The sequence below is a fragment of the Muntiacus reevesi genome, chromosome 7 (assembly GCF_963930625.1).
Source record: "Muntiacus reevesi chromosome 7, mMunRee1.1, whole genome shotgun sequence".
NCBI lineage: Eukaryota > Metazoa > Chordata > Mammalia > Artiodactyla > Cervidae > Muntiacus > Muntiacus reevesi.
The window spans coordinates 56397204-56424867 of record NC_089255.1 but is presented as its reverse complement, the minus strand read 5'-3'; the positions used below and the strand labels follow the sequence as shown (position 1 = coordinate 56424867).

The window sequence follows — 27664 nt, the reverse complement described above, 5'->3', positions numbered from 1 at the left end:
GTTGGTCATAGCTTTTATTCCAAGGAGGAAGCATCTTTTAGTTTCATGGCTACAGACACCATATGCAGTGATTTTGGAGCCCAGCAAAGTAAAGTCAGCCACTGTTTCCATTGTTACCCCATCTATTTGCCATAAAGTGATGGGACCCAATGCCATGATCTTAGTTTTCTGAATGTTGAGCTTTAAGCCAACTTTTTCACTCTCCTCTTTCACTTTCATCAAGAGGCTCTTTAGTTCTTCTTTGCTTTCTGCTCTAAGTGTGGTGTTATCTGCATATCTGAGGTTATTGCTATTTCTCCCAGCAATCTTGAGTCCAGCTTGTATTTCTCATGATGTACTCTGAATATAAGTTAAATAAGCAGGGTGACAATATACAGTCTTGACATACTCCTTTCCCAATTTGGAACCAATCTGTTGTTCCATGTCCAGTTCTAACTGTTGCTTCTTGACCTGCATACAGATTTTTTTTTAATTTTTATTTTATTTTATTTTATTTTCAGTGGGTTTTGTCATACATTGATATGAATCAGCCATAGAGTTACACGTATTCCCCATCCCGATCCCCCCTCCCACCTCCCTCTCCACCCGATTCCTCTGGGTCTTCCCAGCCCACCAGGCCCGAGCACTTGACTCACTGCATACAGATTTCTCAGGAGGCAGGTCAGGTGGTCTGGTTTTCCCATCTCTTTAAGAATTTTACACAAGAACAATTAAAGCAGTTCTACCTGGTGCTGATGCAATGATAAATATAAATGTAAATATGGCATCTGAAATCTCACAATAGTGCTTCATTTAAAGTGATCCCAAAGATCTAGAATATAGCTATTAAAAAAAAATCTAAATAGAAAGCTAAATTTTAAAACATCTGTCAAATGAGATGGCTGACAATCCACCATGAAGTCATGTGTGAAAAAGGAGGATTCTAGAGACAGGTAATAACTGAAAAGAAGTTGGTTAATGGAATGAAGGCTTTTGACCCAGAATATTGCAGGAGTTTCCCTATGTTTCTTGGTATTGCTTCCACTACCTGAAATCCAGTGGAGCAGTGGCAGAGTGAAAAGGAAACTGTATCCTGGCAGCAGTTCCTCTAGACTTTGGGGACTATTCTAACAAAGTTCTTCACCCTGTGAGTAGTACAAGATAGACTGTCAGGAGGAGAGAGATCTGGCTGTCAGAGTTTATACAGTTGGTTCCCCTAGAGTAGAGCAGGATTCTCAAAGCCTGGTTCCAGACCGACTGTATCAGCACCGCCTGGCAGCTTGTTAAAAATGCAGCTTTTCAGCCCTACCCCTGAGCCTACTCAGTCAGGAAACCTGGGGTGGGGCCTCAGGGTGACGTTCTAACAAGCCCTCCAGGGGGTTCTGAGTCACTCTAAAACTTGAAATCTGCTGCTTTGCTCCACAAAATGAGTCAAGGATAGAGAATTAAAGAGTTTGATCATACCAGAATTTCAAGTTTAAACATTTTCTACTTCTGCCTGAAAGTTTACTTAATTGGCAAAACTAACTTTTGCTTATATACAACCTTTTTTTAAAAAGTGACTATGAGACTATTATGTTAAAAAAAAATCTATTCCTGTACTGTTTAAATTATGAAGTGTATTTTTATGAAATGGATTTTACATTAGCTTGGTGATTAAAGGAAGTTCCTGTAGACTCAGGGTAGATTTAAGATACTTCTCTAGGACACTGGTTGAAACCATTTAACATTTGTTCTCCTTCCAATGTCAAAGGGCACACAAGAGAGGACATGTTATCCACGGACAGAAAGCAGAGCTGAGCACAGCTTCTAGAGCTTCCCTTCCTAAGAAGTTCAAAGCTTCATTTGCTAATGCTTGGCATATTGTCACTATACAGCTAATCCTCAGTGAAGGATGAGAGGTACAATCAAGTTAGGAATCTGAACCCTTTTGGTGAGTTTTGAGCAACGTTAGGTAGGATGAACTACCTGGAAGTTCTTGCCTCTTGGCAAAATTTCATAGTCTGAACTTAAAGGAAATGCCTTTGCATTGCTTTGAAAAGGAAAAAACAAGCCAAGGAAGTAAATTCCTTAGATAATTGAAAAACACGTTGATATGTTTCCCCCAAGAAATACCTTAATAAATTATTAAGATTTAAAATGGAAGAAGAGATTTGAAATGTATAACTGACAAAGATTAGTATCCAGAATATGGTAAAGAGCATCTATCCTGTTTTTTAAAGATAACACAATATAAAAATGGGCAGAGGTTCTTCATAGACTAAGGAACACCACTGTGTCTAAGTGACGAAGGCCAGGAACATAAAAAGATGCACAGCCTCATCACAACTCAACAAAATGCAAATTAAAACCACAATGAAATATCATTTCATATCCACCAGAGTGGGTAAAAATACCCCACCTCTGATAATATCAGCAGTTAGCAAGGATGAGCAACATGAATTGTCATGCACTGAATCTTCCACAAATCTAAATTGGTACAACTACTTTGAAAATAGTTTAACATTACCTAGTAAAGTTGGTAATACCATACCCTTGTCCCCATAATTCCATTCCTAGCTTTGGACAACTTGGAGAAACTCTTGCACATGTATACCAGGAAAATAGGCAATAAGCAGCCTATTTCACAGAAGAAAAATAGAGCCGGAAAGACTGCAGGTCTTCAGATGTTCATTTATACAGTGGAATATTATATAGAAATGAAAATGAAAGAATTTCAGCTCTAAATATGAACTCAAAGCAACATTGAGTATAAAAAGCTTGTGTCGTGTGTCCTACTTGTGGACACACAATGTGGGGAGGGAGAGTGAGATGAATGAAGAAAGCACCAACATATATACACTATCAGGTGTAGGATGGATGGCTGGTGAGAAGTTGCCGTGTAGCACAGGGAGCCCAGTCTTGTGCTCTGTGATGACCTGGAGGGATGGGATGTGGGGGAGGGGTGGGAGGGAATGTTTATATGATTATGGCTGGTTTGCTTTGTTGTATGGCAGAAACCAACACAGCATTGTAAGAAATTTTTTAATTAAATAAATATATTAGGAAAAAGATAGGATACATAATGTACAAGTCCACATATGTATATGTACCAAAAATAGCAAAACTAAAACTGTTTAAAGATATGTACATTTGAGGTAAAACTGTAAAGAAAGTAAGAAAATGATTAATTCAAAATTCAGTACTTCTACTGGCTACTACTTCTAGAGGAAGAGATGGAAAGGGGAACATGAGAGTACTAATAATGTTCTCTTTCTGAGGCTGGGTTGTATGTTTTCATGGTGTTCATTTTATTAATATTTAAGCAATACTATTCAGTGCTTTGTGTGACAGACTTTACTTTGGGATGAGGAGCCATCTCTTGGAGTAATCTATTCAGTCACTTTAAGGGATGTCATGTTCCAAACCTATAGATCCTGAGTGGCATGTAACGTTGCCTTTGCCCCTAATGCCTCATTCCTATCATATTGCCCATTATGGTACCTTATTAGTAAGATTGAAATGGAGCAGGACCCTATGGATATTGTCCTTCATGTCCTCTACCTGTTTTTTTCCTGTGGAAACTATTTAGCTAAAGAATAAGTTTAATCAGAGAAGTGAGAACGTGCAGAAACAAAGGAAAACAGTCGCAGGAGGCCAAATAACACTAGTTTAGTCATTAAGCAAAGTCAAGGACTTTCAGTTTCTCCTCAAGGGCTGTATGTATGTGTTAGTCACTCAGTTGTGTCTGACTCTTTACTACCCGATGGACTGTAGCCCACCAGGCTCTTCTGTCCCTGGGATTCTCCAGTCAAGAATACTGGAGTGAGTGGTCATTCCCTTCTCCAGGGATCTTCCTGACCCAGAGATTGAACCCAGGTCTCCTGCACTGCAGGCAGATTCTTTACCTTAAGCTACAGTAAATTCCAGGAACAGAGGGGCCTGGCAAGCTAGAATCCATGGGATTGCCAAGGGTCAGACATGACTGACTGACACACACGCAAGGGCTGTGGATAATGTTTTGAGCCTTGTCCTGTGAGCTGTCATAGATACTGAAACTCCACCAGGTGGAGAAGCTAATTACATGATGATCAGATTGTTAGCCATGACTTAAGTTGACACAATTCCAAGAGCTGACCTCAAGAAATGAAAACCAACCAGCCCTGGAACTAAGGGTGAACTGTAGTTAAAACATATCAAGATGATGCTGGTCAGATCACCGGTGACCAATTTCAGATGCCTGTCAGAGGTGACTGTGCTGTTTCTGTCTGTAGCCCCCTCCCTTGGCCTCTAAAAGCTCTAGCCCACTGATCGTTGGCGGGGAGAGTGGGGGTTGGCCTTTGGACAGCCCCGCACCCCCAGCTGCTGGCATCCAAAATAAAGCAAAGTGTCCTTTTCACCAGCCTTGCCTCTTTATTGGCTTTTGAGCAGTGAGCAGCTGAACTCCACTTTTACAGGATGACGGTTTGTTTTATGGCCCAAGCTGGAACACTTGAGAGTAAGGTGAGGGGATGCTCAAAATAATTAATACTTATTTCTTTAAAATATTTATTGAGCAAGATGTTTACTTTATTGTATGCTATAAACCTCATGGCAAATAGATGGGGAAACAGTTGACAGTGAGACACTTTTATTTTGGGGGGCTACAAAATCACTGCAGATGGTGACTGCAGCCATGAAACTAAAAGATGCTTCCTCCTTGGAATAAAAGCTATGACCAACCTAGACAGAATATTAAAAAGCAGAGACATTACTTTGCCAACAAAGGCCCATCTAGTCAAAGCTATGGTTTTTCCAGTAGTCATGTGTAGATGTGAGAGTTGGACTATAATGAAAGCTGAGCGCCGAGGAATTGATGCTTTTGAACTGTGGTGTTGGAGAAGACTCTTGAGAGTCCCTTGGACTGCAAGGAGATCCAACCAGTCCATCCTAAAGGAGACCAGTCCTGAGTATTCATTGGAAGGACTGATGCTAAAGCTGAAACTTCAATACTTTGGCCACCTGATGTGAAGAACTGACTCACTGGACAAGACACTGATGCTGGGAAAGATTGAAGTGGGGAGGAGAAGGGGACGACAGAGGATGAGATGGTTGGATAGCATCACCGACTCAATGGACATGAGTTTGAGTAAACTCTGGGAGTTGGTGATGGACAGGGAATCCTGGCATGCTGCAGTCCATGGGGTTGCAGAGAGTCAGATATGACTGAGCAACTGAATTGAACTGATAAACCTCAAAAATATGTTAAATTATATTAAAGACTTTTTGAATTGATCAAACATTAAAAAATAGCGAAAGCTGATTACTGTTAGTACATATTCATGTACTTTTATCATTTTCCTACCCTTATCTGTCTCAAATACCATATCACTGATACTTTAATGAAGTAAGTAATTTTTCAAAATGTTTTCTATTTTTTCCCCTGTAATTACCTGCCACCTTCTTTAAATGGCATTTTATGATTAATATATTTGAAAGTGCTAATACCTTCTATTGAATAGTCTCCACAAACCTTATTGTTTTTAATTGAGAAGATACACTCCCTGGTCTTAAAGTTGGAAGTACAGAGGAGGTTTACCAAGCTTAGTAATGATAATAATTATGTGCTCAAAAAAGCGAAAAATAATCCAGGGTTGCTGCTAAACCAGATGAGGTGCCAGCAGAACAGGTGTAAGCCAGACCCATCTAGGGCTGTTATACAAAATGCCTCTAATTTACCATCTGCGTAAGTACGGCTCCATTTATTTGCTTGTTATTGGACCCAGATGTTTGCTAGCTGACAGACCCCTGTAGTAAACCTTCCTTTCTTTGTAGGAGATGAAAACACATAAAAGGATCCATAAAGTGTTACTAGTTTGAGGAGGAAAATGTATTAGTAAAAATATTAAGTTAGGAAAAATTCGGAGAAGGGAGTAGGAAGTGTATCCCAGCTTTGAAATACTGGGCGTTTTACAGCCGAGAAGAGTTTAGCCACATCGCCAAGTCTCAGGATTGTTTCTTAATCACACAGAAACATTTATGAGACAAATTATCCACATGTGTGGCTAGAACTTATAGAAATACTTCATTTTTATTTCACACTTCTTGTGGTACACATTTTAAGTGTTGTTTTCCTGTGGTGCAGTCCTACTGTGTCTAGAAAGATGGTGCTTTTTGAGTCACTTCAGAGCTGTTTGGGAGGGATGGACATGGTCAGGAAATGGTGAAGATCCTTTCCTATCACCAGGCCCACCTGACCAATCTTTCTGGTCAGTGGATGACATATCGCAACATAGTATTGAGTGTTTTACTAGAGCATTTTCAGAATGCTATGTTTTTTTTTTCTTTAAAGATGCCTTTTCCTAATAAGAATGTTAGTATGTATTGTTTAGAATATATATAATATTTCACATTTAAAAAATAATCAGTACACTTTCTTCAGAATTTTATTTCAACTTGGAACCTAGGTTACTTTGCCAAATAAATGTATTATTTTCATAATGCAGCAAAATATAAATTAGAAGGAAAAAAATGCCTTATCAAAAATATTTTTTAAATGCACCTTCTCATTTTTTCCATGGCCACTTCTCCTGTGGAGAATATATTAATAGCCCCTCTACATTGAATCAGAAAATAATGTTCTTCTAAGTAGTTTACACAAAACAAGCATACCTCAAACATACGGTGCTTAAACAAAGTACTCTGATAGCAATCATTTGAAAACCATTGATGGAAAAAATTATATTTTGATACATAAGTTCTTCCCCCCTAAAACTCAGTTATCAGGAAATCTTAAGTACTATCAAGAAGCTATTGTAATGGATTTGAATTTTATTTGCTCCTTCACCTCTTTCTTCCTAGTTGTGGCTTTCTGTTTCCATTTGGTTGCTTTTTGTCAACAAAAGGCAAAATGTAAAGGCATTTAATGATTCATAGAGGAGGGTAGTGCGTGATATATGGTCAAAGAATTTATGACACATGGAAATTACATTTCATTTAACCTAGAATAGATCGAAGTAAGGTGGACATGACATAACATTTTAAATGTTTTTGTTTTCTTTCCATAGTTTTGAGGGAAAAAAAATCACTTCTCACTGTACTGGATAGCAAAAATTAGGTGACTTCCTCTACTGCAAACCATGGCGCTGTCGTTCCGGAAGGACTTAGAAAAATACAAGGACCTGGATGAAGATGAACTCCTTGAGAATCTATCAGAAATAGAACTGAAACAACTGGAAACTGTTCTGGATGATCTTGACCCTGAGGTAGGTGCTAGGTCATAAAGAGAAATGAAATAATTTTTCAAACCCTTTGATACTAAGTAGCTGCCTTCGAGCACTTTTCTTTTTCATGACTTTTCCCTGACACTTCTCTCCCACTCCTCCTCTTTATCCAAATGAACTTTTTGCCTTCTTCTCAGTTCCCCCACTTTTGCCTTGTATCTCTAATAACATAACTAGTCTAAGCATTTTTCCAGCGTTTTTATTTTCAAACATATCCCGAAATTATCTTCCTTTTAAGAAATCTTTTCTCTCTGGGCAGGGAATAATGTTTTGGGTAAAATATAGCATATGCCAGCCTTTGTGCCTCTTCAGGGCTTCTATATCAGGATGGTTGCAGTGTAGAAAGTGTCTCTAGAAGGTTCTTCATGACCTTAAATCTAATTCTTACCTTTCTGAAAGATGCTGAACAAACTGGATCAAAGTTTCCAATCATTGGTAGAATAGATCTAAGTAGACTCTGGGCAGTACTGCAATCCTTGTAAAGCAGACCTGAATATGTGTTTTGTTTTGCAAAATGGATGTTGTTTATCTTATACATTACTTAAGGCTAAGGTAGAGCCCCCTGATCTTTGAATTATTAATCCCTGGTATGTTTTGGGAGGCAGCAACAGTTGGGGGTTGAAGGTAAGTGGCAGTGAGGAGAGAACACTGAGTTTATGGCTCCCTAATCTGAAGGTAATGACTGTTTGCTGGGCTTCTTTTCTTTATCATGTTATATTATACCAAGACATTGATTTTTAGTGCCTTTTATGGATTGTGGTAGAGTTTATTTTATGAAAGTGTTCTTGTCACTACCACACATTTATTTCCTGCTAAAATATTTTTTAATTTTTTTGAGCATTACACTCCTATTTCTCAGCATTACTTCAGCACTTGGTTAATGTGTCTGTACTACAGATCAAATCGCTTAACCATAATTGTTATTGTAAAGAAGATTTTTTAGTGCACCTAAGTCTGTGGGATAACTCAGAATTACAGTGCTGTTTTGCATGTCACAGCAGAATCTTCCCCAGGCAGTTCAACCTGTCAGACCTATTTGAATCAAACAGTAGAAACATAAGCTTTCATCTAGTCCAGTTTCTCAACCTTGGCACTATTGACATTTGGGGCTGGGTAATTCTTTGCTGTGGGGTGTCTGATGCATTATAGGATGTTAAGCAGCATCCTAGACCTCTGCTCACTACATGCTAATAGCACACCCTCCTGTTTTAAAATGTACCTGGGATTTTGTTTTAATCAGGTCTGGTAAGATGACATGTAAAAATAACTTCCTTGAAAGAAGAGTTTGTAACTTACAGTTCCCAACAGCAGGAGGCACCCCAAACCACACAGGGCCGCCAGGGGAAGCAGTGGTTTGGCCAGGAGGCAGAAGGAATGAAGAGCAAGTATGGCCTAGAACGTTTATTGTGCTTTCCAAGGGAAAAAATAGGTGAGACAGAGTAAGCCAGTATGAGCAAGCTTAGGATTGGACAGTTTGAATAATTTCAGTGTCTCTGGGCTACAGGAGTGGCCTCTAGTTATCTGGTGTCTGGTCCTGGGCCGATTTAGGGCAGAGCAAGTATTGGCTTTGTGTGTGAGAGGTAAAAGAGGTGGCTGGGGATATAGTTTCTGGTTTTCGTATGAAAGGCACAGATGGCAGACAGAGTTGTTTGCTATCCCTAGGAACTGGTTAGCCCCGCGAGGGGCAGTCTTTCCAGGATTAGCAAGGCCCCCACAATGTCAAAGCATCATAAAATACAGAAAATTCAAAATGTGGTTAACGTGCTCACCCGCCAGTTGTGACAATCAAAAATACTTCCAGATATTGCCAGTTGTCCCTGGGGAACAAAAACACCCTTAGTTGAGAAAAATTGATCTAGCTCTTGTCCTCTGTTTCACAGATAGAAAACAAAAAGTTAGGTGACTTGCCTCAGTGTTACAATTATGGAAAGACCCGAGACTAGATCCTTCACTACCTGATTGATGCCTGGTAGAGTCTAGTGGTCTTTCTGTTAAATGACAGTGAGTCCCCTTTAATTTGTGCCTTATGCTGTAGGTCTAAAAGCTGATGGCTTTTATTTTCTTATTTGGAAATCCATGGCCTGCTTCTTGTATGGAGAGACTTGAGTTCTAACTTTTGTATGTATTTTGTGAACGCCCCAATCCTAGTTGTGACTCCCCCACCTCTGGTACTATTAGTTGAGACTAGAAGAACAGCGATGTTTTTTGACATATCGCTTGATGCAGTGTGAAGGTGATATCTCATTTTAAATATTTTGGAGGGCTATTTTACTTTCCTTATACTACATTCAGTTTACCTATTTGCCAACTTAACTGTTTTTTTGAAAAGACAGCCAATCAGTCTAGGCAAAAGCTGTTTTTTCAATTCTAAACTGAGAATTATTACAACAGCATTTCACTGTAAGGGAGAGGCATGTAATTTTAATGAGATTTTTATCTATTTACTAATAGATAAAATAGGTTTTTATCTATTAAGTAATTATGATCTATTAACTTACTTATTAAGGTGTACTTCTAATAAAGCTTAGCTTTTGGCCTCCAAAGTCAGATAGCGCTCATTTATTTTGTGGTCAAAGACTGTATTTAAGGAGTCAGGATTCCAGCTAATGTATCATTTAAAACCTGTATGTTTAATATGGGCTTGAATAGGCAGGTGGAACACTGCAACTCTGTTGCTACTGCCATGAAATAGCAGTATATGTATAAAGGTCCTATTGATGGTGAAGAGAAGTAGCTTGTATTAATTTGCCTTAATGAGCATTTTTCTTTAAAAATGTCCTCGGGACTTTCCTAGTGAACCAGTGGTTAAGACTGCGCCTTCCAATGCAGGAGGTGTGAGTTTGACCCCTCGTCCGGTAGGTAAGATTCCACATGCTTTGAGGCCAAAAGAATCAGAATATAAAACAGAAACAGTGCTGTAACACATTCAGTAAAGACTTTAAAATGGTCAACATCAAAACAATCTTTTCTTAAAAAATATTCTCAAATCCTTATTCAGGGACTTCCCTGATGGTACAGTGGCTAGGACTCCATGCTCTCAATGCAAGGGGCGCAGGTTCGATCCCTGGTCAGGAAACTGGGTCCCACATGTGGCAGCTAAATATCCCACATGCCACAACTAAAGATCCCATGTGCCACAACAAAGATCAGAGATGCTGAGTGTTGTAAAGTCTTTATTCAGTAATTATTGGGGGTGGGAAACAACCTATATATCTCAGGTCCTATGCTAGGCTTAGGGATGCAAGAGTGATCTAAACAAACATGGTCTTTGCCCTCATGAGACAGGCTGGTAGGAGTAGGGGGAGTTAGACATTAATCAAAGAATCATGCCGTATAAGAGCATATAACAGGAGGTTAGGAAAAGCTTTCCGTGGAGGGATGAGTCTGCATTCTGAAAAACGAATAACAAAAAAGGATGCACAGAGCGTCCCAGGGAAGGAAGTATATGGCAGGTAAGAGGGAGGAACAAGGGCTGATGTAGCCTGAATGGAGAGAGCGTGTGAGGTGAGGCTGGGATAACCTCTAGGGTGGGGTGAAGGTTGAAGAGTATTTGGCAACTGATCCAGGGAGACCAGTTGAGAGGCCTATGCAATATTCCATCCCAGCTTGGATCATAGTGTAGACCAGAGTAATTGTGTTAGAGATGGAGGAAAGTTAGACAGTTCTTTAGGAAGTAAAAATGGTAGGATGGTTGGTTGGGAATGGATTCCTCATGTGAAGCTCTTGCCTTGATTTCAAAGCCAGAGGGTAGAAATCTTGTGGGGTTTTTTGTTGTTGTTCTTATAGACAGTTTTGTGTTGTAGAAACATTTTTGGTGCATGGTTAGGAACAGATCTCTTTTGTATTTCATCTTGAAAGATGAACTTTCTGTGTAATACATGTAACATTACATGAGGAAAAGACAAAAGATGAATTTTATGAAAATTATTGTGGATTTCAGCAAATGGCCAGAGTTGAAGTGCCATACCATATTTTTAGTTATACAATGAAAATTTCTTTTTATCATTATCCATGTAAGATTACCCCAATGAAAAATGATCTTATAACAGCCAGGAGATTCAACATCCTCACAGATATTGGGAGGTACTTTAGAACAGAGTTGACCCTTTTATGTGACTTTTTGTCCGCCTCCCATTTTCAAAGCAAAGAATACTTCAGAACTGTGAGACAAGTTAATATCACCTCTTTGGTTTTTGACAAAGCAAAAGAATGACCCTCACATTGTCTAGTCACTGCTTGTTATTCTTGGGCTTAGTGAAAATACAGAGTAGGACCTAAAAGAGGCAACTTTAGTCCATTGCCTGCCCCTCTCCCCCTGCTGTCAGTTGCTCTGTGCACTCAAAAAGGCTGTACCCATGTGGAAACCTAGGGATATAACTCTTGCCATAAGAATCTCTGAGTGTCTTAGTGCATGAGTAGCCAATGACAGTGGTTGCTCCAAATACATCCGAGTGCCAATGTATACATACACCTGTACACATAGAAGTTGAACACATTGCATTTAAACACAAACAAGTAAGCATTAATTGCCTGATATCCTGTATAGATACACTGTATGAATACATATTTTTCTTATGAAAAAAATCTTTATGATGAAATAGCAAACATTATGAAGGACTATGGGAGGACTGGCATGCTGCAATTCATGGGGTTGCAAAGAGTAGGACACGACTGACCAACTGAACTGAACTGAACTGATGATGTATATAGTCATTTAGCATTCTTTTGCAATGAATGTTACAATATTTTCTGTATATACATATATGTTGAGCTGTTATTAAGCATCACAAACTATTTTTTATTACTGTCCCAGGACACTTAAAAAATAAAGGGTGTTTACTGCTAGTAGAATATTCTCTGAAGAAGAGCGAATGTGCCTATTTAAATAATAGTATAAGTTAATTCTACCTAATTTTAAAAAACTTCGTTTGGAATGCTTTTATGTTGCTGCCCTCGAACCCTGTAATGAAGTCTTTAAGGCCTACATCTCATTCTAGTCTATAATTCTTTCTTAGATGGGTAACATCTGGATGCATACAGCATTAGTGTTCTTGCTGGTCATAATGGCTGATTCATTCTCTTTGGCAGAATGCCCTTCTGCCTGCAGGGTTCCGGCAGAAGAACCAGACATCAAAGTCTGCCACGGGGCCATTTGATCGAGAACACCTCCTTTCATATCTGGAGAAGGAAGCTTTGGAGCATAAGGACAGGGAAGACTATGTGCCCTACACTGGAGAAAAAAAAGGTCAGTACAGAACTTTGAAGCATAAAACATGATTCAGTAGCACTTGCTTTTTTTCTTATAGGTAGAACTGGAGAAAATATTTTTAAAACTGCGTCGTGGATAGACTCAAAGATAAAATACTGTTGACTTTAAAAATTATTAGGTAATTTGGGCATTTCTTTTACATTCAGTAACTTGGCCCATAAGTTCCTTGTTAATGATTTGTTAGTGAGGTTTTATTGCATAGTGATTTTTAGTTCTCTAAGGAACTCTTTAGTTCTCAACTGTGGTGGTGGTGGTTTAGTCACTAAGCTGTGTCCAATTCTTGCAACCCCATGGACTAGAGCCTGCCAGGCTCCTCTGTCCCTAGGATACTCCAGGCAAGAATTACTGGAGTGGGTTGCTAGTTCCTTCTCCAGGGGATCTTCCCGACCAAGGAATTGAACACAGGTCTCCTGTATGGTAGGCAGATTCTTAACCAACTGAGCTACAAGGGAAGCCCTGTCAACTGTAACAAATACTAAAAGTTAACTGACGTAAAATTTTGAATGCAGTACTACATTACAAAATGCAGTGATGTCAAAGTGCCACTCAATCCTAACTCTTATGTTTAAAGTGGAATGCCATTAAAAAAATTCAGGTCATATTTTCAAAGACTCCTTTTTAAGACCCTACAGCCTTCTTTATTAATTCAATGATTCATAACCATTATAATTTTAATTATTATTGCTTCATAATTATTACTTTTGTGAAATTCTTCAAGACCAGGTCCTTCCCACTGAAGATTTTGACCTTACCTAGCCTCAGTGGAGAACGAGTACAGCTATATTTTTTAAAGCTCTCTATATAATAATATTTAACATGAAATAGGTAGAGTTTCTCAGCTTTCAATACAGGTTGGCCTGAGAAGCCAGATTCTGCTTGTTCTTCTGTTGAGAATACTGTGCATGGAACACTAGGGAATGGTTGCAGCAGTAGAGCTGATCTTCAGTTCTTCCAGGCACTGCTTTTACATCTGAATCCTTAGTAGACCAGGCAGGGAGATGGTTAGAGCATGGTGCTTTCTCCTAGTGAGGCTTTAGCTTTTTATTCAGGAAGGAAGCCATTCTCAAGAATATAGCCACAACTCTGTCACAGGGTTACCCCTTAGCTGCAGGCAAAGGTAGAAAATTCATTTTAGCATTTTCATCTCTGTAATAGACAAAGGTTGTGAATGGCTTTTGAATCAGTATTCACAAAGTCTGCTTCAGGCCTTTTCAAAGTTACCTATTATCCCCAACCCCTCTGCTCTTTTTATCAACCCTGCATCTCCCTCATCTCTAGTTGAGAATCAGTGCCTTACTTAGATACTTATATGTCAGTGTTGAACAGAGAAAGAGAGTCAAAAGGGTGTGTGTGTCTGTGTGTAGAGACAGAGATTTATTTATTCATTTGTTCATTCATTCCTTTTTGTGAAAATTGAGATATAGTTGATGTCCAAAATATGTTTCAAGTATACAACACAGTGATTCACATTTTTAAAGGTGATACTTCATTTGGTTATTAAAAATATTAGCTATATTCCCTGTGCTGTACAATATATCCTTGGAGCCTGTTTATTTTATACATAATGTGTGTGTCTGTGTGCTCATTTGTGTCCGCCTCTTTGAAATCCCATGGACTGTAGCACACCAGGCTCCTCTGTCTATGAAATTTTTCAGGCAAGAATACTGAAATGGGTTGCCATTTCCTACTCCAAGGAATCTTCCTGACCCAGGAATCAAACCCACGTCTCTTGAGTCTCCTGCATTGGCAGGCAGATTCTTTACCACTGTGCCACCTGGGAAGCTCACACGTAGTAGTTTATGCCTGTCAGTACCCTGTCCCTATTTTTCCCCTCCCCCTGTCTTCTCCTGCTGGTAACCACTAGTTTGTCTTCCGTATCTGTGAGTCTGCTTCTTTTTTGTTACACTCACTAATGTATCCTCTATTTTTTAGATTCTACATGTAAGTGATAACATACAGTATTTGTCTTTGACTGTCTGACTTATTTCACTAAGCATAATACTATCCGAGTTCATCTGTTTTGTTTCAGATGGCAAGATTTCATTCTTTTTTTTAATAGCTGAGTAGTATTCTGTTGTGCATACATACCACTTCTTTATCTGTTCATTTGTTGATGAACACTTAGGTTGCTTACATATCTTGGCTGTTGTGTTATAAATAATGCTGCTGTGAATACTGAGTGCATGTATCTTTCTGGATTAGCGTTTTTATTTTTTTCAGATATATACCCAGGAGTGGAATTGCTGGATCATATGATAGTTCTGTTTGCAGTTTTTTGCAGAACCTCCATACTACTTTCCACAGTGGCTACCCCAGTTTACATTCTCACCAAGGGTTCCCTTTTCTCTACATCCTCACCAGCTTTTGTTATTTGTATTCTTTTTGAAGATAGTCATTCTGACAAGTGTGATGTGATATCTCATTATGATTTTAATTTGCATTTCTCCAGTGATTAATGATGTTGAGAGTGCCTATTGGCCATCTGTTTGTCTTTGGAAAAATGTCTCTTTAGGCCTTTTGTCCATTTTTAATTTTTTTTTTTTGATGTTTTGTTTTAAGAGCTGTTTATTCTTTGGGGGTAGTAACCCTTTATCAGTTGTATCATTTGCAGATGTTTTTTCCCCATTCAGTAGATTGTCTTTTCATCTAGTTGGTGATTTCCTTTGCTGTGCAAAAAGCGTTTATGTTTAATTACATCCTTTTGTTTATTTTTGCTTTTCCTTTGCCTTAGGGGACAGATCCAAAAAAGGACTGCTAGGATTTATATCAAAGAGTGTTCTGTGTATGTTTTCTTCTGGGAATTTTATGGTTTCCAGTCATACATTTAGGTCTTTAATCCATTTTGAGTTTATTTTTGTATATGGTGTTGGAGAATGTTGTAATTACATTATTTTACAGGTAACTGTCTAGTTTCCCCAGCACCACTTACTGAAGAGACTATCTTTTCTCTGTTGCATATTCTTGCCTCTTTTATCATAGAAGAGTTGACCATACATGTGTGGGTTTATTTATGGGCTCTCTATTCTTTTCATTTGATCTATGTTTCTCTTTTTGTGCCAACACCATACAGTTTTGATGCCTGTGACTTTGTACTATAGTCTGAAGTCAAGGGAGCCTGATTCCTCCAGCTTCATTTTTCTTTCTCAAGATTGTTTTAGCTATTAGGGAGTCTTTTGTGTTTCCATATAAACTTTAAAATTATTTGGTGTAATTCTGTAAAAAAAAAAAAAGGCCTTTGATATTTTGATAGGGATTGCATTGAATCTGTAGATAGCCTTGGGGAGTATGATCATTTTAACAATATTAATTATTTGAATTCATGAACATAGTATGTCTTTCCATCTGTGTTGTCTTCAGTATCTTTCCTCATTGTCTTAAAGTTTTCTGAGTACAGGTCTTTTACCTCCCTAGGCAGATTTGTTCCTAAGTATTTTATTCTTTGATACAGTTGTATAAGAGGTTGTCTCCTCAGTGAAAATAGATTTATTATAAGAAATTGGCTCATGTGATTATGGAGGCTTAGTAAGTCTAAAATCTACCAAATAGGCTGGCAGGCTGGAGACCCAGGGAAGAGTTAGAGTTCTAGCCCAAAGGCAGTCTTCTGTCAAAATTCCTTCTTGCTCTCAGAGAAGATCAGCCTTTGTTCTGTTAAGGCCGTCGACTGATAGTAAGATCCACCACATTATTGCTTTCTCAAAGACCACTGGTTTCAATATTAATCTCATCCAAAAAATGCTTTCACAGAAACTTCTAGAATAATATTTGACCAAATAAAGAAGTGAAACTCTGTTTGCAGATGACATGATCCTCTACATAGAAAACCCTAAAGACTCTACCAGAAAATTACTCGAGCTAATCAATGAATATAGTAAAGTTGCAGGATGTAAAATTAACACACAGAAATCCCTTTCATTCCTATACACTAACAATGAGAAAACAGAAAGAGAAATTAAGGAAACAATACCATTCACCATTGCAACAAAAAGAATAAAATACTTAGGAGTATATCTACCTAAAGAAACAAAATACCTATACATAGAAAACTATAAAACACTGATGAAAGAAATCAAAGAGGACACAAATAGATGGAGAAATATACCGTGTTCATGGATTGGAAGAATCAATATTGTGAAAATGGCTATACTACCCAAAGCAATCTATAGATTCAGTGCAATCCCTATCAAGCTACCAATGGTATTCTTCACAGAACTGGAACAAATAATTTCACAATTTGTATGGAAATACAAAAAACCTCGAATAGCCAAAGCAGTCTTGAGAAAGAAGAATGGAACTGGAGGGATCAACCTGCCTGACTTCAGACTATACTACAAAGCCATAGTCATCAAGACAGTATGGTACTGGCACAAAGACAGAAATATAGATCAATGGAACAGAATAGAAAGCCCAGAGATAAATCCACGTACCTATGGATGCCTTATCTTCAAAAAGGAGGCAAGGATATACAATGGAAAAAAGACAACCTCTTTAACAAGTGGTGCTGGGAAAACTGGTCAACCACTTGTAAAAGAATGAAACTAGAACACTTTCTAACACCATACACAAAAATAAACTCAAAATGGATTAAAGATCTAAATGTAAGACCAGAAACTATAAAACTCCTAGTGGAGAACATAGGCAAAACACTCTGCAACATAAATCACAGCAAGATCCTCTGTGACCCACCTCCCAGAATATTGGAAATAAAAGCAGAAATAAACAATGGGACCAGCTTTTGCACAACAAAGGAAACTATAAGCGAGGTGAAAAGACAGCCTTCAGAATGGGAGAAAATAATAGCAAATGAAGAAATAGACAAAGGATTAATCTCAAAAATATACAAGCAACTCCTGCAGCTCAATTCCAGAAAAATAAATGAGCCAATCAAAAAATGAGCCAAAGATCTAAACAGACATTTCTCCAAAGAAGACATACAGATGGCTAACAAACACATGTAAAGATGCTCAACATCACTCATTATCAGAAAAATGCAAATCAAAACCTCAATAAGGTACCATTACACACCAGTCAGGATGGCTGCTATCCAAAAGTCTACAAGCAATAAATGCTGGAGAGGGTGTGGAGAAAAGGGAACCCTCTTACACTGTTGGTGGGAATGCAAACTAGTACAGCCACTATGGAGAGCAGTGTGGAGATTCCTTAAAAAACTGGAAATAGAACTGCCATATGACCCAGCAATCCCACTCCTGGGCATACACACCAAGGAAACCAGATCTGAAAGAGACACATGCACCCCAGTGTTCATCACAGCACTGTTTATAATAGCCAGGACATGGAAGCAACCTAGATGCCCATCAGCAGACGAATGGATAAGGAAACTGTGGTACATACACACAATGGAATATTACTCCACCATTAAAAAGAATTCATTTGAATCCGTTCTAATGAGATGGATGAAACTGGAGCCCATTATACAGAGTGAAGTAAGCCAGAAAGATAAAGACCAATACAGTATACTAAGGCATATATATGGTATTTAAAAAGATGGTAGCAATAACCCTATATGCAAAACAGAAAAAGAGACACAGATGTACAGAACAGACTTTTAGACTCTGTAGGAGAAGGCAAGGGTGGGATGTTCTGAGAGAATAGCATTGAAACAAGTATGCTATCAAGGGTGAAACAGATCACCAGCCCAGGTTAGATGCATGAGACAAGTGCTCAGGGCTGGTGCACTGGGGAAGACCCAGAGGGATGGGATGGGGAGGGAGGAGGGAGAGGGGATCGGGATGGGGAACACATGTAAGTCCATGGCTGATTCATGTCAATGTATGGCAAAAAACACTACAATATTGTAAGATAATTAGCCTCCAACCAATAATAATAAATGGAAAAAAAAATTTTGACCAAATAGCTGGGCACCATGCTCAGCCAAATTGGCATATAAAATTAACCATCACACTGCTGTTAGTGCTGGGTATGTCATGTTTCTCAGGTGTTTGGGGGCCAGAAAAGGCATTGAAAACCAATGCCTAGTTTTGAAGTGTGGAAAATCCCAAAGACAGAAAAAGCATCAATTTCTCTGCATTTGTCCAAGAAAAGACTGCTGGCTATATTTTCATATGTACAGCCATACCTATAACACTATTTAAAGCTTCAGTCCTGTTTATATAGAGGAACATAATTTTACAAGACTGCTTTTTACAATTATGTGCATTTCACATGGAATCAGGGTGTATAATGAGGAAGAACAGATGTAAGAAACAAAAGGAGAGATGTGAGAAAGATATGATGGGAAAAATATAGAATCTGAGGACAAGAAGAGAAAATAAGATGTGAAAGAGCTGCGTTTGTCCTCAGTTTACCCAGTAAGCTACCCAGTACGCTCTTGTTTCATCATCTCCAGTTATCTCTAAAAAGATCTTGGAGGGTTAGAGGAGATAGGAAAGAGGGGGGAGAATTGTGGAAAATAAGAAAATATCAAAAGGGAGAAATGATAGAGTTGGGGAATATGGTGACGATATAAAAAAAATATTATATCCTTAACTATAATAGTTTTTGTTTCCTTTTATATATAATAGTTTTTCTTATTTTTTACTTTGCATTGTAAATGGGTATGAAATAAATGGAACTGGCTGAATTAAAAAGTAATTTTGCATTCACAATTAGTGGTTTTCATTTTACAATACATTCAGTATTTTTACTGCCTCTTTCACCATATATGTCTGTTCAGTACTATTTATAGGCAACTATGATGCAGTGATTAGCACCACATCATTTTTAAAAATAAACTTTTTATTGAAGTTAACATGCTTACAGAATATGCCCAAATAAGGAGGATACAAACCAATGAACTATATAGTGAGCACACCCATGTAATCACCAGCCAGGTCAAGACATCAGCATCTCCAGAAGGTCCCTTCATGCTTCCTCCCAGTCACTTGTCTTTCTTCTTCCCAAAGTAACCACCATAGTTCTGCTTATTTTGACATTTGTGTAGATGGAATCATATGGCCTGCATATCTGCCCTGCCTACTTCATATAGTTTTTGAGAGGATCAAATTTGTTCATGAATATAGTGAAATCAGTGTTAAAAATCTTTTATAGTGTAATCATTGTACAGGATCATATGGTGGTGTTACCAAATAAGAGATTTCCATTCTCTGTCATGGAGGAGTGGTTCAGAACCACAAACATAAGTGTCTGTGTGTATGTTTTTAGAGATTTATTGATTTATTTTATATTTTGACTGTGGTGGATCTTCATTGCTGATGCAGGCTTTCTCTGATTGCAGCAAATGAGGGCTCCTCTCTAGTTAAGATGAGTGGACTTCTCATTGCAGTGACTTCTTTTGTTGCAGAGCATAAGCTCTGAGGCACATGGGCTCAGTAGTTGCAGCCTGTGGGCTCTAGAGCTTGGGCTCAGTAGTTTTGAGTGCATGGGCTTAATTGCTCCACAGTATGTGGGATCTTCCCAAACCAGGAATCAAACTGGTGTCCCATGCATTGTAAGGTGGATTCTTAACCATTGGACCATCAGGGAAACCCAGAGATAAGCTTTTGAGTTTCAACATTCTGTCTGATGGAAGAAAACGCTACCACCCACACTTGATGGAGCCAGGCCTTAAAAGCCATGTTACAGGTGTCATAGATCTAAGGAAGGACAAGTTTATCTTCATCAATTGGTGAACTTTGGTTACAGAGCTCTGTTTTGAAATACAGCTAAAAGATGACTCTAGGCTTTTTAAAGCCACCCTGGATCTCATCCCTAAGTTAGTTGGCCTTGGTTATCCATAGTCACTACTCTGCCTTCCCTTCTTTGGGTCTCATCCCCAAGATCTTGATCACATTCAGAATAAATTATCTACATCGTGTTAGCATACCTTCCAGTCAAGCTAAATGTGAATCCCCTTCTTAGCTCTGAAAATTCAGAAGTTTGTTTTTTTAAGCTGCCTCTCCAGTGACCTGTTACCTGAACACCTGGGTTGAGTCCCAGGTTTCTTAATGCCTTATTTCACAGGAGATAGACTTTCAGATGAATGATGTCTTCTTACACAGAAGAGGTTCTCCTGGTTCTTCCTAAAAAAATTTTGCAAAACTATTAAGAAATAAAAACATTTTACTTTTCTGCTGTGCTCAGACTAGATAAGAATCCATACAATGTGCCATTAGTCTCTAAACTAAATCATTTTTCTTACTAAGATGACTGGTCTCAGAGTTCAGTCCCCACTGGCAGAGTTAGCTTTCTGTGCCAGGAATGTTTTAGCAATTTACTCAGTTTCTTGAGCTCCTTCCAGCTCTTTCAAAAATCTCATAGGGATCTTTCATTGTAAATTATTTTAAAAGATCAATCAGGTGACTCAATTCTTTTTTAAAGAAAAAAATTGGAAACTGCTAAAAGGAATAGTTATCCAACTACTTTCTCATATTCTGAGACTAGATGATGATTAATTATACTTGTTACTTTTGCACTTAAAGGCACACTGTCTTTCTGGAGCTAAAATTGTACAGAACTAGTGTGATGAAAGGGAATCCCCATAAAATTGAAAATTAGACATTTCATGATTTTTCTTTCTGACCATGAACAATAACTGTATACTCATGCCAAATTTCATCTTTCTGGATCATCTCAAAATGCCTTGAAAAGACCTACAGAGTAAGAATACTTGAAGGTTGTTATATAGAAATAAAAGTAATTTCAATTTGTGATTTATGAAATAATTGTAGTTGTACATTTTATGGAATTAAAAGCATAGGTCAAAATCTGAGAAGGAGGAGTTAATCCTAATTAGGTGAATTTTAAGGCATTATATCTTCGATGCATTTGAGAAATGTTTTGTCCTACACTAATAAATGTTCAGCTTTTAATAATTGTAGTTTTTTGACAGGAAGAAGAAGGTATTAGGCAGCTAATAAGGCACAGCTGTCAAAAGATATATTAAAGTTTGTTTTTAAGTGCATTGTTTACAGTAGAATCCACAATACACATCTATTAAGGTCATCTAAATCTAACTATCTTGTGCTGATCCTGGAATGTGAAGTCAAATGGGCCTTAGGAAGCATCACTGCAAACAAAGTGAAGGTGATGGAATTCCAGTTGAGCTATTTCAAATCCTAAAAGATGATGCTGTGATAGTGTTGCACTCAGTATGCTAGCAAATTTGGAAAAACTCAGCAGTGGCCACAGGACTAGAAAAGGTAAGTTTTCATTCCAATCCCAAAGAAAGGCAATGCCAAAGAATGTTCAAACTACCACACAATTGTACGCATCTTACATGCTAGCAAAGTAATGCTCAATATTCTCCAAGCTAAGCTTCAGTGGTACATGAACTGAGAATTTCCAGATTTCAAGCTGGATTCAGGAAAGGCAGAGGACCAGAAATCAAATTGCCAATATCTGCTGAATCATCAAAAAAGCAAGAGAGTTCCAGAAAAGCATCTACTTCTGCTTTATTGACTTATGCCAAAGCCTTTGACTGTGTGGATCACAACAAACTGTAGAAAATTCTTCAAGAGATGGGAATACCACACCACCTGACTTGCCTCCTGAGAAATCTGTATGCAGATCAAGAAGCAACAGTTAGAACCAGACATGGAACAATGGACTGGTTCCAAATTGGGAAAGGAATATGTCAAGGCTGTATATTGTCACCCTGCTTATTTAACTTATGCAGAGTACATCATGCAAAATGCCAGGCTGGATGAAGCACAAGCTGGAATCAAGATTCCTGCGAGAAATATCAATAACCTCAGATATGCAGATGACACCACCCTTATGGCAGAAAGCGAAGAACTAAAGAGCCTCTTCGTGAAAGTGAAAGAGGAGAGTGAAAAAGTTGGCTTAAAACTCAGCAATCAGAAAACTAAGATCATGGCATCTGGTCCCACCACTTCATGGCAAATAGATGGGGAAACAGTGACAGACTTTATTTATTTATTTTGTTTGTTTGTGTTTCTTTTAGACTTTATTTTTTTGGGCTCCAAAATCACTACAGATGGTGACTGCAGCCATGAAATTAAAAGACGCTTAAAAAATAAAATAAAAATAAAAGACGCTTGCTCCTTGGAAGAAAAGCAACCTACACAGCATATTAAAAAGCAGAGACATTACTTTTCCAACAAAGGTCCATCTAGTCAAGGCTGTGGTTTTTCCAGTAGTCATGTATTGGTGTAAGAGTTGGACTATAAAGAAAGCTGAGTACTGAAGAATTGATGCTTTTGCACTGTGGTGTTGGAGAAGACTTTGGAGTGTCCTTTGAACAGCAAGGAGATCCAACCAGTCCATCCTAAAGGAAATCAGACCTGAATATTCATTGGAAGGCCTGATGCTGAAACTCCAGTACTTTGGCCACCTGATGTGAGGAACTGACTCATTGGAAAAGACCCTAATGCTGGGAGAGATTGGAGGCAGGAGGAGAAGGGGATAACAGAGGATGAGATGGTTATATGGCATCACTGACTCAATGGACATGAGTTTGAGCAAGCTCCAGGAGTTGATGATGGACAGAGAAGCCTGATATGCTGCAGTCCATGGGATCGGACACTACTGAGTGACTGAACTGACTGACTAAAATCTAACCAGCTCAAAATAGGAATGGTGTCATGGTATCAAGTAATCTTGGTAAAGATTAATGGAAATATCTTTCTTATGAGCCTACTATGTTCAGAATGTTGAGAAACTAAATATTTAAGAACATTAGAACAGCATAATTGTAATATAATACTCCTTTTACTTGAAGATACATGTTAAAATGTTGGGAACCTTTTTATCTCTTTTTCTTGAAATGTCACAAATGACACTTGAAATGACACTTGAAAAGTGTCACTGAGGCATAGACCAAGGGTGAAGGACAGTATTCATCCAGCTCTTTCTCAGTCTTGAGAATGTTGGAACACATTTTGACTGGTGATTATTTCTCATCTTCTTTTTATACACATTGAGTATTCTGTCTCCAGGATAGATAAGGCTTAGAGCCTGGCCATGGATTTGACACTTAGAGGACTATTTGACACTTAGAGGTCCACTTATTTGGACCCAGTTTTCCATATTTCTTACTGACTCTCACTTTACTTTGCTTTACTAGGAGTCTTCCTCCCCACTTCTGATATCACACTTCCCCCTTGCCTAGCATAGCCTAAGACTTTTTCCCCCCTCATTTTCTCTTGTTTCATAGACTGGAGTCTATTGTACCTTCTACACTCACTCCAGTGCACCATCAAAGAATTCCTCCATTCGAGCCACTGATGCCCACAGTTTGGGTTCCTCCTCTCCTTGAAGCGCACAACTGTACTCTCAGTTGGCCCTTAGGGTGGACATCTCTTCTTTCTGGTGGTTTCCCTTCCTCTCCTGATAAAGGAATACCCTTGGGTTTTCTTCTCAAGAATCTCCTATGCCCTGCTTTGCTTAACTTACCAAAGGTGAGTTTAACTGATTGCCTTAAACTAAGGGTTTGTCACAAACTTCCCAGGTTCTTTATTCACAGTTACCTTAGCCTTCCAGAAAACTTACTATAGTCACTCTTTTCTGAAAGATGCTTCTCTCATCTTGCTGAGTACATGATTTCCTTGTGGAGAAAAGGCAGATCTGATTCCTTAGTTAAAACCAGAAAGATCATAATTATAAACTGCCTAAATCAATCAGCAGGATTATGTAACTGGAAGTAGGCAGTTGTTTTCCACTAACTTCAGAATAAAGACTGAGTCTATTTTTATGCTCAAATTTCGTGAGTTGTAAATGTCATTTATACACCTCTAGAAGGTGGTCTTCTCAGCCCAGTAGACTGGGCTACTTAAATTAGTCATGCAGATGCAGCCATCCCCTTTGCAGACTGGTCACTGTATCTTTTGAATGATTTCACTCACTACTCCTTTAGAGTGAGGAGTTAGCTCGATGGACTGTTCATCGTTCATGTTTAATGGAAAACTTTCCATGAATAAACATACCTGCTCTGAATATTCTTTCCCCTCCAATGTGTCCGTATATAATTTACATACCACAGAGTTTTGATTTTTGTTGTTCCAGAATCTTGCACTGTGAGGTTCTAATATTAGGTTTTTCATTTTAATTGATTTAAGCTTATTATATCCTCTTGAATTGCCCGTTTTGTCATTATTAAGTGACCTTTTTTATCCCTGGTAATGTTCTTGCTCTGAAATCTACCTTATCTGATATTAATATAACCAATATTGCTTTCTTTTGATTAGCATTAGCATAGTATATCCTTTTCTATTTGTCCTGTCAGTTCTTTGTTCCTTTTCCTCTTTTTTTTTGTTTCATATCTTCTGTGACTCTGCTGCTTAGTCACTTCAGCTGTGTCCAACTCTGTGCGACCCCATCCCTGGGACTCTCCAGGCAAGAACACTGGAGTGGGTTGCCATTTCCTTCTCCAATGCATAAAAGTCAAAAGTGAAAGTGAAGTCGCTCAGTCATGTCTGACTCCTCGAGACCCCATGGACTTCAGCCTACCAGGTTCCTCCATCCATGGGATTTTCCAGGCAAGAGTACTAGAGTGGGGTGCCATTGCCTTCTCCTCTACATAACGTTTAGAACATATGAAACATATGAACGTATGCAATATAGTAACTATTTTAATACCCTTACCTGCTAATTTTATCATTTGTCATTGCCAAGTCAGTTTTAATACATTGATTTTTTTCCCTCTTCCCTATGGATTGAATTCCCTACTTTGCATGCTGGTAATTTTTATTGAATGCCAGACATTATGAATTTTAAATTTTTGACTGCAGGATATTTGACCTACAAATAGTTCTTGAGTTTCATTCTGAAACATGATTAAGTTACTTGGAAACAATTTGATCCTTTGGGGTCTTGCTTTTTAAGATTTGTTAGGTGGGACTAGAGCTGTGTTCAGCTTAGGGCTCATTGTTTCTCCACTGCTGAGGCAAGGGAGATCCTTCTGAGTTCCCTACCCAGTGCGCCGAAGAAATAATGCTTTTGAACTGTGATGTTGGAGAAGACTCTTGAGAGTCCCTTGGACTGCAAGGAAATCCAACCAGTCCATCCTAAAGGAAATCAGTCCTGAATATTCATTGAAAGGACTCATGCTGAAGCTGAAACTCCAATACTTTGGCCATCTGATGCAAAGAACTGACTCATTTGAAAAGACCCTGATGCTGGGAAAGATTGAAGGCAGGAGGAGAAGGAGACGACAGAGGATGAGATGGTTGGATGGCATCACCAACTCAATGGATGTGAGTTTGAGTAAACTCCGGGAGTTGGTGATGGACAGGGAGGTCTGGCATGCTGCAGTCCATGGGGTTGCAAAGCGTCGGACACGACTGAGCAACTGAACTGAACCCAGTGCCCTGTGAGTTATGAGGTTTTCCAGTCTGGTCAGTGGGAGAACATTCTAGGCCCAGCCCTGCATGAGCCTGTGCACTGTTATTTCTAATCTTTTCAGTGTTTTTTTTCCCTTGGCCCGAGGTAGTTTCACCACTCGCATGTGCTCATCCGTACTCTGCTGAATGTTAAAAGGCAGCCCTCTGCAGATCTCCAGAGTGTGCTCTCTGCGCAAGTCTTCCCTCTCTGATGCTCTGTCCTGTGAACACTGGCTGCCCTCGTCCTTCTGGGCCTCGGCTGCATCTCCTCGGTTCAGAGTGCCCCGTGCTCCGCCTGGTTTCCCCTGTGCCGCAGCCTGGGCTCTCTTCTCCGGGCGGTAACCTGGGCAGTCATGGCGCTCACTCTGTTTCTCAGCTCTCAGGAATCACTGTTCTTTTTTGCCTGATGATCAGTGTCTGCAAAACTTCCTCCTCATATTTTGCCCATTTTGGCATTCAGTCATGGGTAAATCCTGACCCTATTCCTCCATGTTGGCCAGAAACAGAAGACTCCAGAATCACATACTATAGATACATGATTTCTTCAACTAGAGTATAAGCTCCTCAAAGTAAAGAATCTCTTATTTTTCCTTATGCTGTCTTTCTGGCTCACTGTCTAGTCTATACAAGCTCACTAAGCATTTGTTGAATAAAGAGGCATTTATTGGGACTTCCCTGGTGATCCAGTGGTGGGAAAATCTGCCTGCCAGTGCAGGGGACATGAGTTTGATCCCTGGTCCAGGCAGATCCCTCATGCTGCGGAGCAGCTAAGCCTGTATGCCACAACTACTGATCCCTCACTCCCTAGAGCGTGTACGCTGCAAGAAGAGAAGCTACCACAATGAGAAGTCTGTGCACTAGACCCAGTACAGCCAGAAATTAAATAAATAAAATTTTTAAAAAATGACCAAAGAAAGAGGCATTTATTAGTGATCATATTGTAATATTGAGCAGGTGTCATGGGTGCTACTGGGTCAAAACAAAAATTCCTCTCCAGAATCTATCCCCTGGTCCTTTGATTTGTTTGATTTCAGGTTTGTACACTTCGTGTCAAAAAGCTGTCCCCAAATCCCCTATGGACATTATAGTGGCCGAGTCCCCTTAAATCTTTTCTGGAACAGTGTAGCTTATAAACATACATGTAGTAAAATTAGCTAGGGCCTTTCTCAATAGAAATGAAATAACTAAAATGACTCTGTTTCTGTTTATTGTACTTTTTGTATACTGAGCAAGGATGGGACCATGACAAAGAATACTTAACATTCTGGTAGTTGTAGCTTGTTATCAGAGAAGAGATGAGGACTTTTGAAGAAATGTCCTGGCAATAAAATTGTTAATATGGTTCGTAGTATTTTACTGATTTTTTTGGAACAATAACAAGGGTCTTGGCAAAATATTCCTTTTTTTTCTTTTCTTCTCGTGGCACAAACACAGTCTGGATAAATGCCTACATTTAAGCTACTATTATATAAATTCTTATCTTGGTTTCTTCTATTTCCTTAGCTGACATTTTGTAGTTGCAGAAACCTTACTGAGCTATTTTAACATTCTTAGCAACCAAGAGTCATAGCCCTGCTTTTGTTTTATTGCATTTGGGAGTGGCAAGAGATTTTTTATGATCTTATCATTCCTTATTTTCATATGTTGCTACAATGTAAAGAACTCTAATTTCAGTTTTTAAAAAAATCTAGTTTTAGACATTGCTTTGTTAAATAAGGAAATTAAAGTTGCTAGATAGAATGCTGTGTACTGAAGAACAGAAGTAAAGAGCCATTTTTTTAGACATTGTATTATTTCAAATAAATTCAAATATTAAAAGTTAGAAGTCAGGGCTTTCTGACCATACTTCAAGGAGAGAAAAAGTAAAATTAGTACAGATT

General features: G+C 38.7%; 1 protein-coding gene across 1 annotated transcript in view; it reads left to right on the top strand.

Annotated features, from left to right (window-relative positions):
- The window catches only part of TMOD3 (tropomodulin 3), an 86225-nt gene that overhangs the window by 32611 nt on the left and 25950 nt on the right, over positions 1–27664 (top strand). Inside the window, exons 2-3 of the mRNA XM_065940042.1 lie at positions 7005–7202; positions 12309–12465. Of these exons, the coding sequence (XP_065796114.1) occupies positions 7077–7202; positions 12309–12465 (283 nt within the window). The 5' untranslated portion in view covers positions 7005–7076. The remainder of the gene's footprint in view (positions 1–7004; positions 7203–12308; positions 12466–27664) is intronic.